The following is a 17,106-nucleotide window of genomic DNA, read 5'->3' on the forward strand; positions in this document are numbered from 1 at the left end:
TAAGGCACAGATTCAGGAATTGTTGGATCAAGGATTCATCCGACCAAGTGTGTCCCCGTGGGGAGCACCGGTGTTATTTGTGAAGAAGAAGGATGGAACCTTGTGAATGTGCATCAATTATCAACAGTTAAACAAGTTAACTGTTAAAAACAAGTACCCTCTACCGAGAATCGATGATCTTTTTGATCAGTTTAGGGGAGCTTTTGTTTTCTCAAAGATTGATATGCATTCATGATATCACCAATTGACGGTTAAGGAGGCGAATGTTAGAAGACAACTTTCAGAACTCGTTATAGGCACTAAGAGTTCTTGGTGATGCCATTCGGGCTGACAAACGCACCTGCCACTTTCATGGATCTCATGAATTGGGTTTTCCAACCCTACTTAGATCGGTTCGTCGTAGTCTTTATAGATGACATTCTGGTGTACTCAAAAGATGAGGAGGAGCATGATGCACACTTAAGGATTGTGTTGCAGACTTTGAGGGAGAAGTAGTTGTATGCCAAATTCAGTAAGTGAGAATTTTGGCTAAGGGAGGTTATTTTTCTAGGACATGTGGTGTCAGCCGAGGGGATTAAGGTGGATCCTTGAAAAATTGAAGTGGTGTTAGACTGGAAAACACCTAAGTTGGGATCGAAAATTCTAAGTTTTCTAGGCTTGGCAGGATACTATAGGCGGTTTGTTGAGGGCTTTTGAATAATTGCTGCACCCTTAACTAAGTTGTTGAGGAAAGGGGTACCGTTTGTTTAGACGGACAAGCAGCAAGAGAGTTTTGGAAAACTTAAGAAAGTATTAACTGAGGCCCCCGGTGTTGATTCAGCTAGTACCTGGGAAGAAGTTTACGGTTTATAGTGACGCGTCGCACGTGGATTTAGGATGTGTATTGATGCAAAAAGGAAAGGTGGTTGCGTATGCGTTAGGGCAACTTAAGACTCACGAGGTGAATTACCCAACCCATGATTTAGAGGTAGCTGCGATGGTGTTTGCGCTCAAAATATAGAGGCATTATTTATACAGGGAGAAGTGCATAATTTATTCGGACCACAAGAGTTTGAAGTGCTTCCTTACCCAAAAGGAGCTAAACCTTAGGCAACGTAGGTGGGTGGAATTATTGAAGGATTATGATTGCACGATAAAATACCACCCTGGCAAAACAAATGTGATACCCGACGCGTTGGTTCGTAAGGTTAAGTCGGACTTGAGGGCTATGCTCGCCCGTTTAAGCTTGTTGAATGATGGTAGCTTGTTGGCTGAGCTTCAAGTAAAGCCGATGTGGGTCAAGCAGATAAGGAGCAAGCAATTAGTGGATGAAACTTTGAGTGCTCGTTTTAAACAAGTAGAGAGTGGGGAGACATCGGAATTTGGGATAAATAGTGAAGGAGTATTGTGTTTCTGTGGGAGAATATGTATACCAAAGGACGATGATCTAAGGCAGTCTATTCTGTGGGAAGTACATAGCGGTCTCTACGTAATGCATCCTGGTGGAAACAAGATGTATCGGAATTTGCGTGAGCTTTGTTGGCGGCTTGGACTTAAGCGCGAGGTTATGGAGTTCGTAGGTAAATGCTTGGTTTGTCAAAAGGTGAAGGCAGAACATCAGTTGCCCTCGGGGTTGCTTCATCCAGTAAAGATTCCACTCTGGAAGTGAGAAAGGGTCACTATGGACTTTGCTAATGGGCTACCTTTGACGCTTACTAAGAAAGATTCGATATGGGTTATAGTGGATCGGTTAACCAAGTCTACCCATTTTGTATCGGTTCACACCGACTACTCGTTGCAAAAGCTGGCTAGGTTGTATGTGGCGGAGATTGGAAGATATGTTGAGGGGATGCATGATTGAGTTCCGAGGTAGTTGGGAGGACTATTTACCGTTAGCTGAATTCCCGTACAATAATAGTTACCAAGCAAGCATTGGGATGGCTCCATACGAAGCACTGTATGGGTGAAGGTGTTGAACTCCAACATGTTGGACGGAGTTGGCGAACAAAGAGTTTTGGGGCCTGAGTTAGTAGCCAATACCGAGGATAAGGTAAAATTGATTCGGGATTGTTTGAAGGAGGCCTCGGATTGGCAGAAGTCATATACTAACCTTAAGCGTCGAGAGATAGAGTATGCAGCGGGGAACTTAGTTTTTCTTAAGGTCTCTCCGTGTAAGAAGGATTAAGGTTTGGATGAAAGGGGAAGCTAAGCCCAAGGTTCATTGGGCCATATCGGGTTATAAGGCGGATTCGGTCAGTCGCTTATCAGCTAGAATTACCTCCTGAACTAAGCTAGACCCACGATGTATTTCATGTTTCCATGCTGAGACGGAATCATTCAGATCCTTCACATGTCGTGGCGATTGAAGAAATCGAGGTCAGTCCAAACCTAACTTTCGAGGAAGAGCCCATACAAATAATTGATCGAGATGTCAAAGAATTGAGAAGGAAGTCTGTTCCATTAGTCAAAGTGCTTTGGCGAAATCACAAAGCTGAGGAAGCTACTTGGGAACCTGAGGAAGCGATGCGACGCCAATATCCTCAACTGTTTGAATCAGGTAAAATTTTGAGGATGAAATTTCTTTTAGAGGGTAGAGTTGTAACGCCCCAAAAATCCCGAAACCCAAAAGTCCCGAAATATTGAATTTTTTTTTTTATACTTAGCAATTCCGATTAAGTGTTAATTACGCAAGGGTAGGTCTTGGTCAAGGTTTGAGTTCGAATTAAGGGGTAGAAGAAATTATAATTTAATTATTAAAAGGATTAAGGTTGGTAAATAGTCGGGCTTTTAAATAAGGATAGGGAAAATAGCATCAAAAAGCCTCGTGAAGGAGTGGCTAAGTGACGCCACTTAGAGTGTAGGGAGGTGGCGTTAATAGCTAGCAAGGAGGTCCAAGGTTCGAATCCTAGCTTAGTGTTTTTGAAAGTTTAATTTTGGCCTTCTAGAAGGCTAGAAGTGGCATGGAAATAGACTCCAAGGGAAGTATTCAGGAGAGAAATCTGAGGAAAAGATTAATGGGTTACCAGGGAGAAAAACGAGGAGATAAAAAGTGAGGAGCAAGTGGAGCCGAAATGGGAACTTGGGCTTGAGGAGTTCGGCCATAGGGTTATAAATAAGTGTCGAATGCAAGGGTATGAGGCTAATGCCGAAATCATTTTCTCACCTTATTGCCAGAAACCCTCTTCCCTAAAAGCCGAAAACCCTTCTGTTTTCTTCCTTTTCTTTCTGCTGATTTCTCCAAAAGCCAAAAACCTTTATTCTCCTTTTTATTTTCCTTGTGCCGATTTCTTTGTTTCACTTTTGGGTTTACCCGATTCTTCTTCCTCTCTCCTTTAGTGTCGAATAAGCAATTGTTGCGATTCAAATCTCTATAGCCGAATACTCTGTGATCGAATCTAGTGTAAGTGTTACTCTTCCAATCGATTTTCTTTACTAAGTATCGAATATTTTCCCTTACTCTTTCTAATCAACTGTGGTAGGGAATTAGTATCGGATCTCGGATCTTAGCTCATTGTCGAATTGCTCCTTAGGTGTTGCAGTATTGGTAAGTATTCCTCTCCTATTGGCTAAGGTGGACGAATGTTCATAGTTAAGGTAAGGGGACTTGTGTTGGATACGAGTCATCTATTATTCTGGTTTTAATGAGTAAGATTAATGCAGATCTAGGGAGTACGTAATTAAGGAAAGTTATTAAGGATTGGTGTTCAAGGTAAGGTTAAGGTGAGGTTTCAGTTTTTGGGTAGAATATGGATTAAGCATACGATTAATGGAAGGGTGATATCGTTGTAGGTTGGTGACTAAGGGAATCGCGGCACGCTTGCTTACCAGGTGTGTACATACACTATACACACACTATGAATCGGCAAAAGCCGAAATGCTGAAAAGCCGAAAGTTTGGCTACGGTAGTCCTGCGAGTGCGCAAACACTCATAAGGGGGAGACCAATAGGTTGTTTGAGACCCACGGGCAATTTCGTGGACTTGGGTTTTGATTTGGCTATACTGGCCAGAATGGGCTAAATGGGCCCGATGGGCTGTTGGGCCCATAATAGGCAAAAATTGAGTATTGATGCTATGTGATAGGAATTTGTATGTGAGCATGAATATGAATGTGACTGGGCCTAACGGGCCATATAAATGTGATTTGGGCCTAATGAGTCATATACAGGTGATTTGGGCCTAATGGGCCATATGAATATGATTGGGCTTAATGGGCCAGTTATAGGTATGTGAATTTGTTTGGGCATTGTAAGGGGTTTTGGGCCTAGTATATGATAACTACATAAGACTTAATTAATATATTGTGACTGTGGACAAGTCAAAGGGTTAGGGTGTGGCAACGGTTATATGCATGTCTAGGATTGGATCTAAGGAGAGCTTGGTACTTAAGCGGTCTTAATGACCCACCTCCTCTTCTCTGGAATCCTACTTGGTGCATAGTATTCGTTCATCTTAGCTCGCGGGACTTGTTAACGGGTCAAGGTAAGTGAAAACCATAATTAAGGGAAAATTACTAAAACGCCCCTAAGGGCAAAAATGACCAAAATACCTCTAGGTGTTGAATGTAAGTTTTATGGATGTGACATGCATACGTCTGATATTCTGCTTAGGTTGCATATGGGGTGGGAACTATGGAACGGAGGAAGTATATGAGGATCACATGGTTGACTGACAATCGTGGATCCACCGACGGCTTTTAAAGCCCAATATGTAAATGAAGGTAGTTCCGCAACCAAGCTACTATTGGTGTGTGGGCTAGGTGGGTCGATATTTATATCCCCAAATGGTGTGAGGGGGGACGGAGCTGGTGTGTAGCGGATGGAAAATTTGGATGGGATTGCATTGCATGTTTGATGATTTCTCTTTGAATGCTTGTTTTTCATCGAGGGTTGTAAACACTGAGTTTGCGAAAACTCTCCCCCTCTTTTATTTTATTTTCAGGTGATGCTCAGTAGAAGGTTTTATGTTTGGAGGGACTCTGGGTGGCCGGCTAGCAAGATAATTTAGACTTGTTTTTTTTAAGCATTTAAGTTTTTATTTCTTTTTAAGTGTCTTCAAACCAGATTGTAATAAGGTTTTCATTATGTTATTATTACTTGAATTATTATTATTGTTTTCATTGTAATTACGAGAAGTTGAACATGGATTTCTTAAATTATAGTATCTTTTCTACGTTTCTGCAACTAAATTTTTAAGTGACATGTTTTCATCAAATCTTATGTTTCAAACAAGTGATTGAAATGAGTTTATTTTTAAGATGTTCTTTTATTTTAAAGAAGGGTTTTCAATAAAAAACATTGTTTTTGCTAAAACACTTCAATGTGACACACCAGATTCGGCCATAGCGTCTGGGCTGGGTTTGGGGTGTTACATTGAGCTAATAAACTTCTTAATGAAGGCTGTGAAACTTTTCTAGCCTATGTTATCAATTCGAATTCTGGTGAGAGTTAGAGTATTAAAATCTGAACTGTTTACAAATTCCCTGATGTGTTTCCCGAGGAATTATCAGGATTACCACCATACCGAGAGGTAAAATTTACAATTGAAGTGTTTCCTAGTACGACTCCATTGTCTATGTCTCCTTATCGTATGACACCTACAAAGTTGAAAGTATTGAAGGTGCAATTGCAAGATTTGCAAGATCACGGCTTTATACGCCCTAGTATATCACCTTGGAGAGCTCTAGTGTTATTTTTTAAAAAGAAAGATGGCTCGATGCGACTCTGTATAGACTATCGACAATTGAATAAGTTGACGATTAAGAATCGATACCCCTTACCTCATATCGATGACTTGTTTGATCAACTAAAGGGTGCTTCTGTCTTCTCTAAGATCGATTTGAGTCTAGTTACTATCAGTTGAAAGTAAAAGATAGTGATGTACCTAAGACGGTCTTTCGTACGTTTTATGACTTGTTTGATCAACTAAAGGGTGCTTCTGTCTTCTCTAAGATCGATTTGAGATCTAGTTACTATCAGTTGAAAGTAAAAGATAGTGATGTACCTAAGACGGTCTTTCGTACGTTTTATGACCACTATGAATTTTTGGTGATGCCTTTTGGGCTAACTAATGCTTCAGTAGCATTCATGGATCTCATGAATCGTGTTTTTCAACAGTATTTGGATCAATTCTTGGTATTTTTCATTGACGATTCTTGATCTACTCAAAATCTGAATCCGAGCATGATTAACACCTCAGAATTATTTTGCAAGTGTTATGAGAGAAACAGTTATTTGGAAAGCTTGACAAGTGTAAATTCTGGTTATTAGAAGTGTAGTTTTTGGGACATGTTATCTCAGCAGATGGAGTTAGAGTTGACTCAAAAAAGCTCAAAGCCATTGTTTAGTGGAAAGCATCTTGGTTTAGTTGTTCATTATAGAAGATTCGTAAATAGGTTTTCTAAGATAGCTTTGCCGATGACAAAGCTATTGCAAAAAAATGTTCAATTCATTTGGAGCAATGAATGTCAAGAGAGTTTTGAGAAATTAAAATAGATATTGACTGAGGCGCTTACTTTAAGTCTACCTGAATCGGGAAAAGATTTTGTGATCTACAGTGATGCATCATTGAGTGACCTCGATTGTGTTTTGATGCAAGACGGAAAAGTGGTCACGCATGTATCTCATCAACTAAAAATGCATAAACGTAACTATCTGACGCATGACTTAGAGTTAGCTGCTGTGGTCTTTGCTCTAAAGATCTAAAAACACTATCTGTATGGTGAAAAGTGTCACATCTATACCAATCACAAGAGTCTTAAATACCTCCTATCACAAAAAGAGTTGGATTTGAGACAACGATGTTGGGTCATGCTGTAACAGTCTGATTTAGACCCTAATCGGAACGGTGGTTTCGGGACCACAAATCTGAGTTATAAAAATATTTAAATATTATTTTTCGTGTTTATTATATGTGAATTTGCATGTGTGAAAATTTCGTACGAAAATTTGATTGTTTGTGTATTTAATTTAATAAAATGACTTAATAGCGTAAGTTGAAAACTTGATAGTTTAATTCATAAATAGTGGCTTTTTAATATGGAGTATTTATGTTACAAATAATCCTTTATATTAGTGATGGCCGAATGTACCCTTAATGTATATGTTTATGTTATTATTTTTATAAGGTTAAATAAGTAAAATATGTTAAATGTTAACATATAATATATTAAAACATAAAATAAAAATTATATTCATTATATTCCATCGCCAAAACTTGATAAAAGAAAAAGAATCAAGAGCTTTATGATTTTTGGCCAATTTCAAGCTTGATTCAAGGTTAGTTTGGTTTCGGTTTTTGATAATTTTTATGTTTTTGAGATTGTTGCTTCGAGTACTACCCGACCCATACTTGAATTTTTAATTTCGGTGAATATTTTGAGTTATGCCATTGATGAATATTTGTGTTTTGTGATGTTTGATGTTGAAATATCAAAAATTTGTTTTAGATTAACATGTTTTGTATTGGAGTTGTTGATGATTTTTAGTTAATATGACTAAATTGCAAAAATAATAAATTGAAGGACTAAAATGCAAAATAATTGGAATGTATGGATTAGTATGGACATAAGGAAGATTCGGCCTAGCTATGATGTGATGAGTTTTTGAGTATTTTGTGTTTTATACAATTAGGACTAATTTGTAAAAAGTATGAAATATCAGAGGTAAAATGGTAATTTGCCCATTTATGTGTTGTTGGATTAAATTGAACAAAATTGTGTTTAAATGAGGTTAATTTGAAATTATATAGATCAAGAACAAAGGAAATCAGACTTGGATCGGGGAAATACAAAAATAGTCAAATAACCGATTTGTAACGTCCGTCGATATCCAAGGTAAGTCTTTAAGCAATTAAACATGGTTTATTTTGAACATAGAATGTTTTACTGTGATGATTTGTATTTTATAATCTATTAGTATAATAGCTGAATGTGATGTATCATTGAATTATTGTGATTGAGTTTCATTTGACTGATTTAAAACCTCTAGAAATGGTATGTGTTACATAGAATATTGTATAATTCAATATATGAAATGTTGTGGAATGATTCTATATTTGGGATATTCGGGCTTTAAGCCTAGCAAGCCTTGTGCTGGTGACTTTGATCGGGCTTTGTGCCTAGCAGGCTTAGTGCTGGTGAATAAATATCAGACCTTCGGTCTAGTAGGCCTTGTGTCGGTGGGTGATTTAGGCTTATGCCTAGCAGGTTTTATACCGGTGATTTGTTTTCAAGTCTATAATTATAAGAATTCAAGTTATTGTGGATATTGAGCAAATGAAATTGAGCTAAATTTTGCATTGTATATGTTCAGCCAAAAAGGTAGGTACATGTGAGCTTATATTGAACTTGTATATTCGGTTAATTGTGAAGTTAACTTGAATGTGCATTTTCGGCCATATGTGACATACTATTGAATTTTGAACTATAGGTCACATGTGATGTTATGATGAACCTTGTATATTCGGCTTTATATATAAGTGTCTATGTGATGATATAATTGATCTTGAGTAATTAGTTATATAGGAAATATTTATATGGTGTTATATAATTGATTGTGAACATTCGGCCAAGGTATTTTATTAAGATAAAGTATAGCATTATTGATATAATTTGGTTAGTTTGAATGTTTTGATTATACAATGAGTTGTTTAATTTGCTTAAGGCTTACTAAGCTAAGTTAGCTTACTCTGTGTGTTCTTGTTATTCTGTTTTATAGATTTTGGTTGTAAGTTTCGAGCTCGGGGATCGTTATTGAAGTCATCCACACTATCGTCAACTTTCGGTACTTTTAAAAAATCTGTTTTCAACTTTTTGGCATGTATATGCTAATATGTATCTTATTCAACCTTGAATATGTATAAATTGAGCCATGCAAATAGGGTTTAACATTAAAGCTTGGTTTTGGTTATGTTTTGTAATGGTTTATTTTGTTTTGATTTTAATGTTATGTGAAATGAATGAAAAGTATATGCGATTGGTGATATATGTTTTGGAAATAGCTTGAAAATGGTTTATTGAACTTGGTTGTGATTGATAATTCGATTATGGTACATGTTCAGTTCATTATAAACATAAGTTCATATGATAAGCTCGTTTAGAGTATATTTTGATATACATGATATAGGGTATGTTTTGTTGTTATGAAAAGAACTTAGTTCGGTTTGCATGTAAAGCATATTTGTATTTAAAGTGATTAGTTGTTTAATATAGATTGTAAGTGAGATAAAGATATTTACCAAATGAATAGTAATTTGTGTAATAATGCACTATGGGAATTATATGAATTTTAGCAAGATGTTAATTATATGTATATATATTTTTTACATGTACATGATTGTGTATTCAAATGATGCTTGCCATAATGGTTTGGTTTATAATGAAACTACATGCGTATATATATTTTCTAATGAAAATGTGATTATTTGAATGGTATGGATTTGGTTAAAGTTGAAGTATGATTCGTAAATGTAATATGATTATTAATGTATGTTTAATAATTAATTGGCAATGTACTTTATATATATAAATATAATTTGTTTGAATATGTGAACGTTTGGAATTATGTTTTTGTTCTGTAATGCCTCGTAACCCTAGTCCGGAGACGGATATGGGTTAGGGGTGTTACACATGTTTCTAAAAGATTATGATTGTGTTATTGATTATCATTATGGTAAAGCTAACATCGTAGCTGATGCGTTGAGCAGGAAAACAACTGTTGAGTTGTGAACGATGTTTGCTCAACTTAGTATTAATGATGATGGGAGCTTGTTGGCCGAGTTGAAGGTCAAGTCGGTGTTGTTTGATCAGATTAACGTAGACAGTTAGATGATGTCAAGTTAGCGAAGAAAAGAGACATGGTTCAAAATGGTGCACTATAAAGTTTCAGTATTGATGATTGTGATTGTTTGAGATTTCAAAATCAAATCTATGACAACCCGAATTAAGGCCTAATCGAAATAGTGGTTTCGTGACTACAAATCCGAGATAGAAATAATTTTTTATAATTATTTTGGGGTTTATGATATGATTTCATGATTTCATGAAAATTTCGTGATGAAATTCTATGCATTGAGCGCTTAGGTTGAGATTAGGGACTAAACCGAATAAATTGTAAAACTCGTGTTTTAGAAGTTTTTAGTATGAAATTGCTTTGGGATATTAACTAGGAGGTCTTAAATAGCAATTTTATCCATTCCTAAGTTATGGACAAAAGTTGGACATGGAGGGAATTTTTGGAAAGTTTAGTAGTAAGGGCATTTTGGTCATTTGTATATTAAATGAAATAAAATGGGAAAAATAACACAAAATTGGTCATCATCTTCAATAGTTGCTGCCGAAATTTTCTCTCCTCCATAGCTAGGGTTTCTTCAACATTCAAGCTTCATAGTAAGTGATTTCAAGCCCTGTTTTTAATGTTCTTCACATTTTTGAAATCCTCGTATCTCGGTTTACCTATTTCTACCATTATTTCGAGTTAGGGTTTATGTTTAAAAATTTACCCATGAATGATAGGCATGTATTGTGTTGTTTGATGATAGAATATGAATGTTTGAAGTTAGGAGAACGATCTTTTCTAAGCGATTTTTAATGAAAACGAGAAAAACGACATAATCGATAAAAATACCTATTGTTCATAACTATGTGTTAGAGTGAGAATTTGATGTTGCCATAGAAGAGAAAAATGATCAGTAGGTCATTAAACATAAGAAAAAGGGCTGAAATTAAATTTCCGAGCATTGGGGCAAAATCATAATTTTGTAAAAGTTAGGGGGCAAAAATGTAAATTTTGTATAATGTGATTTTTGGATTAAAATAAACAGTTCGAGTGTTAAATAAGCTAAATATGTTGTTATAGATCAAGAAAGGTGTGGAATCGACATCGAACGGGGGAAGGAGAAAGTTTTGGACTAAATTGCAAAATTCCCATATTTTGCACCGAGGTAAGTTTGTATGTAAATAATACATTAATTTCATTTACATTCTTATATTTCAGCCTATTATATATATATACTAGCTGATGTTGAAGTATAAATCGACTATTGGAAGAATAGAAATAAGTAATATACAGAGAAATCCCGGTTGAAATTCGGAAAGATCGAATAAAATAGAGGGAGCGTAGCTAGGTCACATGTATGGTGCTGAGTGCACATCATGTGTACAAGAAAGCTACGAGATACTATGTAGTAGCTAGGTCACATGTGTGATACGAGATGTATCCCATGTAGACAAGAGAGCTACGTGAGAGATAAATGTAGCTAGGTTGCATGCGTAATTCCAAGTGAAGGACACCATGTAGACAAGAGAGCTATGAGACAAATCGGCTAGGTCGCATGAGTGGTACTAAGTGTTCACCATGTGTACAAGAGAGCCGAATTAAATGAAATATGATGGTGGGGCTGTGTGCTGAAACCATCAAGTATCGAGGATTAATCTGAATTGTTTAATGGGATGTCTTTGTGGTGACATTGTAGTCATGGGCCTATACTTGTGATGTATGAAATGTGGTGAAAATGATTTGTGATATATATATATATAAGTTAAAATGAGGTTAGTACAAAGAATGTGTGAAAGAGTGAAATTAGCATTAAAACTATTTTGGACAGTAGCAGTGACGTGATTTTTAAAAATCACCAAAAATAGAAAGAATTTAATTAGAGGTTGAATGAGATGTGAAATTAAATCTTAATGAGTCTATTTTCATATAAAAGAAACAGAGCAAGCAAAGGAATTATATATTTTGAGATATTTACAATTGTGTGTGACTTGCTCAGGATGACTATGTGATCCCCTGTTCCAACTTTGAAAAATCATTAAAAATTGTACAAAATAAATTAAGAAATATAGTTTATATGAATAAATTCCTTATTGAGTCTAGTTGTAAATGAAATAGTTTTCATGGTTATTTAAATTGTGTACTGAGAGAAATTAAATTCGTAGTGAACAGAGGTCAGATCAGTTGAGCTGTGTAATAGGGTAAACTTTAACTAATAAACTGTACTAATTGGATGAACCAAAAATTCTAGAAAAAAATTAGTAAGAATTTTTATGAGTCTAGATTCAGGGAAATTTTATGGATTTGAATTTTGAGTTTCGTAACTTGAGTTATGATTTATTTAGTGATCATGACGCAGGAGGGACAGCTTGATCAAATCGGAGTAAATAGTAAAATTAAAATATGATATAATTGAGTTATGTTGTAAACATATTAGATTCCTTATTTGTTATTTATATACTTACTTACTAAGCTATAAGCTTACTTTCTTTTCTCCTTTTCTTATAGTGTCATCCAGCTAGCACAGGAGTTAGAGATCGTTGAAGATCCGCCCGCACTATCAATACTCTTGGTATTCGAACTCAACATTTTGAAATATGGCATGTATAGCAGACTTAGTTATTTGTTACGTGTCATAATTGTCTAGGTTTAAAATACTAATTATAGTATCAAACTAATCATTTTGTACGAAGCCTTTGAAATTGGTTTGTATTGTTAATGGCATATGTTATAATGATTCATGATCAAATTGCAAGCCATATTTTTGTTGGGTTTTATTTAATAGTATATACTATAATTTGTTAATACCTCGTACCCTGTTCCGACGACGGATACGAGTAAGGGGTGTTACATTTAGTGGTATCAAAGCTATGGTTTAGTCAGTTCTCGGACTAATAAAGTGTGTGTAAAAGTCTAGCTATACATGCCATAAAAATATTGTCATAGTGTGGTGACTCCTGATTATTCTAAACTGTGTTTTGTTTTAGTATAGTATTGGATCCTGAAGGAACTGTGGCTGATGATGCTGCTAGTAATGCGCCGGCTCCTGCACAAGGGACCGCGCCTGTGGAAAGTAGACCTGAGACATTGAGATAGGGAGATGAGGCTCGGGATGCCTTTCTCCACATGATGAACAATTGGTATACTGAGTTTATTCGAGCAAATCCAAATGCTCAACCTCATCCACCCCCTCCCACACCTCAGACGATTCCTGTAGCTGCTCAAGGCATAGATTTGGTAAGAACGAACAAGCCTCTAGTTGACAAGATTCGAAAATAAGGGGCCGAAGAGTTTAGAGCAAAGATCGATGATGATCCTGAGAAAGCGGAGTTCTGGCTTGAAAATTCTACCCGTGTATTTGATGAGCTCTCATGTACACCCGAAGAGTGCTTAAAATGTACTGTACCACTTTTGAGAGATTGGGCCTACCACTGGTGGAAGACTTTGGTAGCAATGGTGCCAAAAGAAAGAGTTACTTGGGATTTCTTCCAGGAAGAATTCAGAAAGAAATACATAAGTCAGCGATTTATTGATAAAAAACAGAAGGAGTTCCTTGAATTGAAGCAGGGCAAGATGTCAGTGGCAGAGTATGAACGCGAATTTGTAAGACTCAGCAAGTATGCCCAGGAATGTGTGTCCACCGAGGCCATTATGTGCAGAAGGTTTGAGGATGGGCTAAATAAGGACATTAAAGTGCTTATGGGAATTTTGGAGTTGAAAGAATTTGTAGTATTGGTTGACCGAGCTCTTAAAGCTGAAGAATTGAACAAAGAAAGAAGAAAAGCTGCTATTGAGGCTCGAGATGCCAGAAAAAGGCCGATAAGCAAGTCATTTCAATCTCAATCAAAGAGGTCGAAAGAGACGAACCCTCGAATGATAGTTTCAACTGGGGATTCACACAGAGATCGTGGTAGAGCATATTCGGGGTCTAAAGCTCAAGCTACTTCGGTGGCAAGTATGGGTAATGTGCGACTTAGAAAGCCTGAGTGTCAGCAATGTGGCAGGCAACATTATGGTGAGTGTTGGGGAAACGACCGAGCTTGTTTCAGGTGCGGTTCTCGCGAGCATTTTATTAGAGACTGTCCGAAGAAAGTTAAAGAAGAAAAATTTCAGAGTGCTAGACAGAATACCACCACTAGCAGAGGTAGACCACCGAGAAATACTGGAGGTGGGACTAGCAGTAAAACTGCGATGAAAGATTCAGTGGCGAGATCAGAAGCTAGAGCGCCTGCTAGAGCTTATGCTATACGTGTCCGAGAGGATGCATCATCTCCCGATGTCATTACTGGTCCATTTTCTCTTTATGATACTATTGTTATTGCATCGATTGATCCTGGATCCACTCATTCCTATATTTGCATGAATTTAGTATCTAATAAAAACTTGCCTGTTGAGTTTACTGAGTTTACGATTAAAGTGTCGATCCCCTTAGGCCAATATGTGCTAGTTGACAAGGTTTGCAAGAATTGTCCATTAATGATTCAAGGTCACTGTTTTCGGCTAATCTGATGCTGTTACCATTTGATGAGTTTGACGTTATTTTGGGAATGGACTGGTTGACATTGTATGATGCCAAGGTAGATTGTAAACAAAAAACACTAGAGTTGAAATGTGAAAATGGAGAAATTCTGTGGGTTGAAACAGATGAATCAAATAAATTGCCTATGGTGACTTCGCACATGTCTGCACAGAAATACATAAGGAAAGGGTGTGAAGCTTATCTGGCTTATGTAATGAATACTGAGTTGCCTCAGCTAAAGTTTGAGTCAGTACCGATAGTCTGTGAGTTTCCAGATGTATTTCCAGAGGAATTGCCTGGGTTGCCTCTGAACAGAGAGATAGAGTTTGCCATTGATTTGTTGCCGGGTACTACACCGATCTCGATTGCTCCATATAGAATGGCTCCGACTGAATTAAAAGAATTGAAGGCTCAGTTGCAAGAGTTAACAGATAAGGGATTTGTGAGACTGAGTTTCTCTCCCTGGGGTGCTCCTATATTGTTCGTAAAGAAGAAGGATGGTTCAATAAGACTTTGCATTGATTACCGTCAGCTTAATAAGGTGACTATAAAGAACAAGTACCCATTGCCGATGATTGATGATTTATTCGATCAGTTAAAGGGGGCCACAGTGTTTTCAAAGATCGATTTGAGGTCTGGTTACTACCAGTTGAGAGTTAAGGAGTCGGATGTGCCGAAAATCACCTTTAGGACAAGGTATGGACATTATGAGTTTCTTGTGATGCCTTTCGGCTTAACAAATGCTCCAGCTATATTTATGGACTTGATTAACCGGATCTTTCAGCCATATTTGGACAAGTTTGTAGTAGTGTTTATAGATGACATTCTAATTTATTCTCGGGATGGGTCTGAACATGCCGAACACTTGAGAACCATATTACAGATCTTGAGAGAAAAGAAACTGTTTGCTAAGTTCAGTAAAAGTGAGTTTTAGCTTCGTGAAGTCAGATTTTTGGGACATATAGTCTCAGGTGATGGTATTCGGGTGGATCCAAGCAAGATTTCCACGATCGTTGATTGGAAACCGCCAAAGAATGTATCCGAGGTTAGAAGCTTTTTAGGCTTGGCCGGGTATTATAGACGTTTTGTTGAGGATTTTCGATGATTGCCTCTCCTATGACTAAGTTGTTGCAAAAGAATGTAAAGTTTGAATGGACTGATAAATGTCAGCAGAGTTTTGAAAAGTTGAAAGCACGATTGACTGAAGCACCAATTTTAGTACAGTCCGAGCCAGGAAAGGAGTTCGTAATTTATAGTGATGCATCATTGATAGGCCTTGGATGTGTGTTGATGTAAGAGGGTAAAGTGGTAGCTTATGCTTCGAGACAGTTAAAACCGCATGAGAAGAACTATCCTACACATGATTTGGAATTGGCCTCTATTGTCTTTGCCTTGAAGATTTGGCAAAATTATTTGTATGGTGAAAAATGCCGAAATTTTACAGATCACAAAAGTTTGAAGTATTTGACGAATCAAAAGGATTTGAATTTGCGACAGCGGAGATGGCTTGAATTATTAAAGGATTATGAGCTAGTGATTGATTATCATCCGGGAAAAGCAAATGTAGTTGCTGACGCCTTGAGCAGGAAATTTCTTTTTACTTTGAGAGCCATGAATACGGGGTTAGCATTGTCTGATGATGGGTCAATCTTAGCAGAGATGAGGGCTAAACTGTTATTTCTCCAGCTGATTTGTGATGCTCAAAAGAACGATAGTGAGTTGCGAACCAAGAGAACTCAATGCGAATCAGGTTACGACTCAGATTTTTGAGTTGGACCAGACGACTGTTTGATGTTTCGAGACAGGATATGTGTACCGAAAAATGATGAATTGATTCAGAAAATATTACATAAGGTGCACAGTGGCTGTTTATCAGGTCACCCTGGTAGCACAAAAATGTATAATGATTTAAAGAAGTTGTATTGGTGGCCAGGTATGAAAAGGGATATTTCTGAATTTGTAACCAAGTGTTTGATCTGTCAACAAGTAAAAGCTGAACATCAAGTGCCTTCAAGACTACTTCAACCGGTAATGGTGCCTGAGTGGAAATGGGACAAGATTACCATGGATTTTGTAACCGGTTTGCCTTTGACTCCTAAAAAGAAAGATATTGTCTGGGTAGTGGTTGATAGATTAACAAAGTCAGCCCACTTTATACCAGTACATACCGATTACTCACTTGATAAATTAGCTGAATTACATATTGCTGAAATTGTGAGGTTGCACGGAGTACCTATGTTTATAATATCAGATAGAGATCTGAGATTTACCTCGAGATTTTGGAAAAAAGTTACAAGAAGCTTTGGGTACAAAATTGAACTTTAGTACCGCGTTTCATCCACAAACAGATGGTCAGTCGGAAAGAATAATCCAGGTACTCGAGGATATGCTTAGATGCTGTGTCTTAGAATTTGGAGGTAGTTGGGAAAAATATCTATCTTTGATTGAATTTGCCTACAATAACAGTTATCAGTCAAGTATACAAATGGCACTGTACGAAGACTTGTATGGTCGCAAGTGTCAGACTTCTTTATATTGGACCGAACTTAGTGAGAAACAGATTCACGGAGTTGATCTAGTTAAAGAAACTGAAGAGAAAATAAAAGTAATTCGGGATTGCTTGAAAGCTGCTTCAGATCGACAAAACTCATATGCAGATTTAAAAAGAAAAGAGATTGAATTTCAGGTGGGTGATAAAGTGTTCTTGAAGGTGTCACCATGGAAAAAGATTCTGAGATTTAGCCAAAAAGGAAAGTTGAGTCTGCGTTTTATTGGGCCGTACGAGATTACTGAGAGGATTGGACCAGTGGCATATTGGTTGGCCTTACCGGCAGAGT

The 17,106-nt window shown here is 37.0% G+C and overlaps 1 protein-coding gene across 1 annotated transcript; it reads left to right on the forward strand.

The window, feature by feature from the left end:
- Positions 1 to 1,207: 1,207 nt before the first annotated feature.
- LOC121226864 (uncharacterized) lies at positions 1,208 to 2,536 on the forward strand (the record flags this gene model as incomplete). The annotated part of the gene is made up of 3 exons (XM_041110483.1): positions 1,208 to 1,624; positions 1,898 to 2,150; positions 2,321 to 2,536. Coding segments are annotated over exons 1-3 (886 nt in total), but the record flags the coding sequence as incomplete, so codon positions are not given.
- Positions 2,537 to 17,106: the final 14,570 nt, after the last annotated feature.

The sequence above is a fragment of the Gossypium hirsutum genome, unplaced genomic scaffold (genome assembly GCF_007990345.1).
Source record: "Gossypium hirsutum isolate 1008001.06 unplaced genomic scaffold, Gossypium_hirsutum_v2.1 scaffold_543, whole genome shotgun sequence".
NCBI lineage: Eukaryota > Viridiplantae > Streptophyta > Magnoliopsida > Malvales > Malvaceae > Gossypium > Gossypium hirsutum.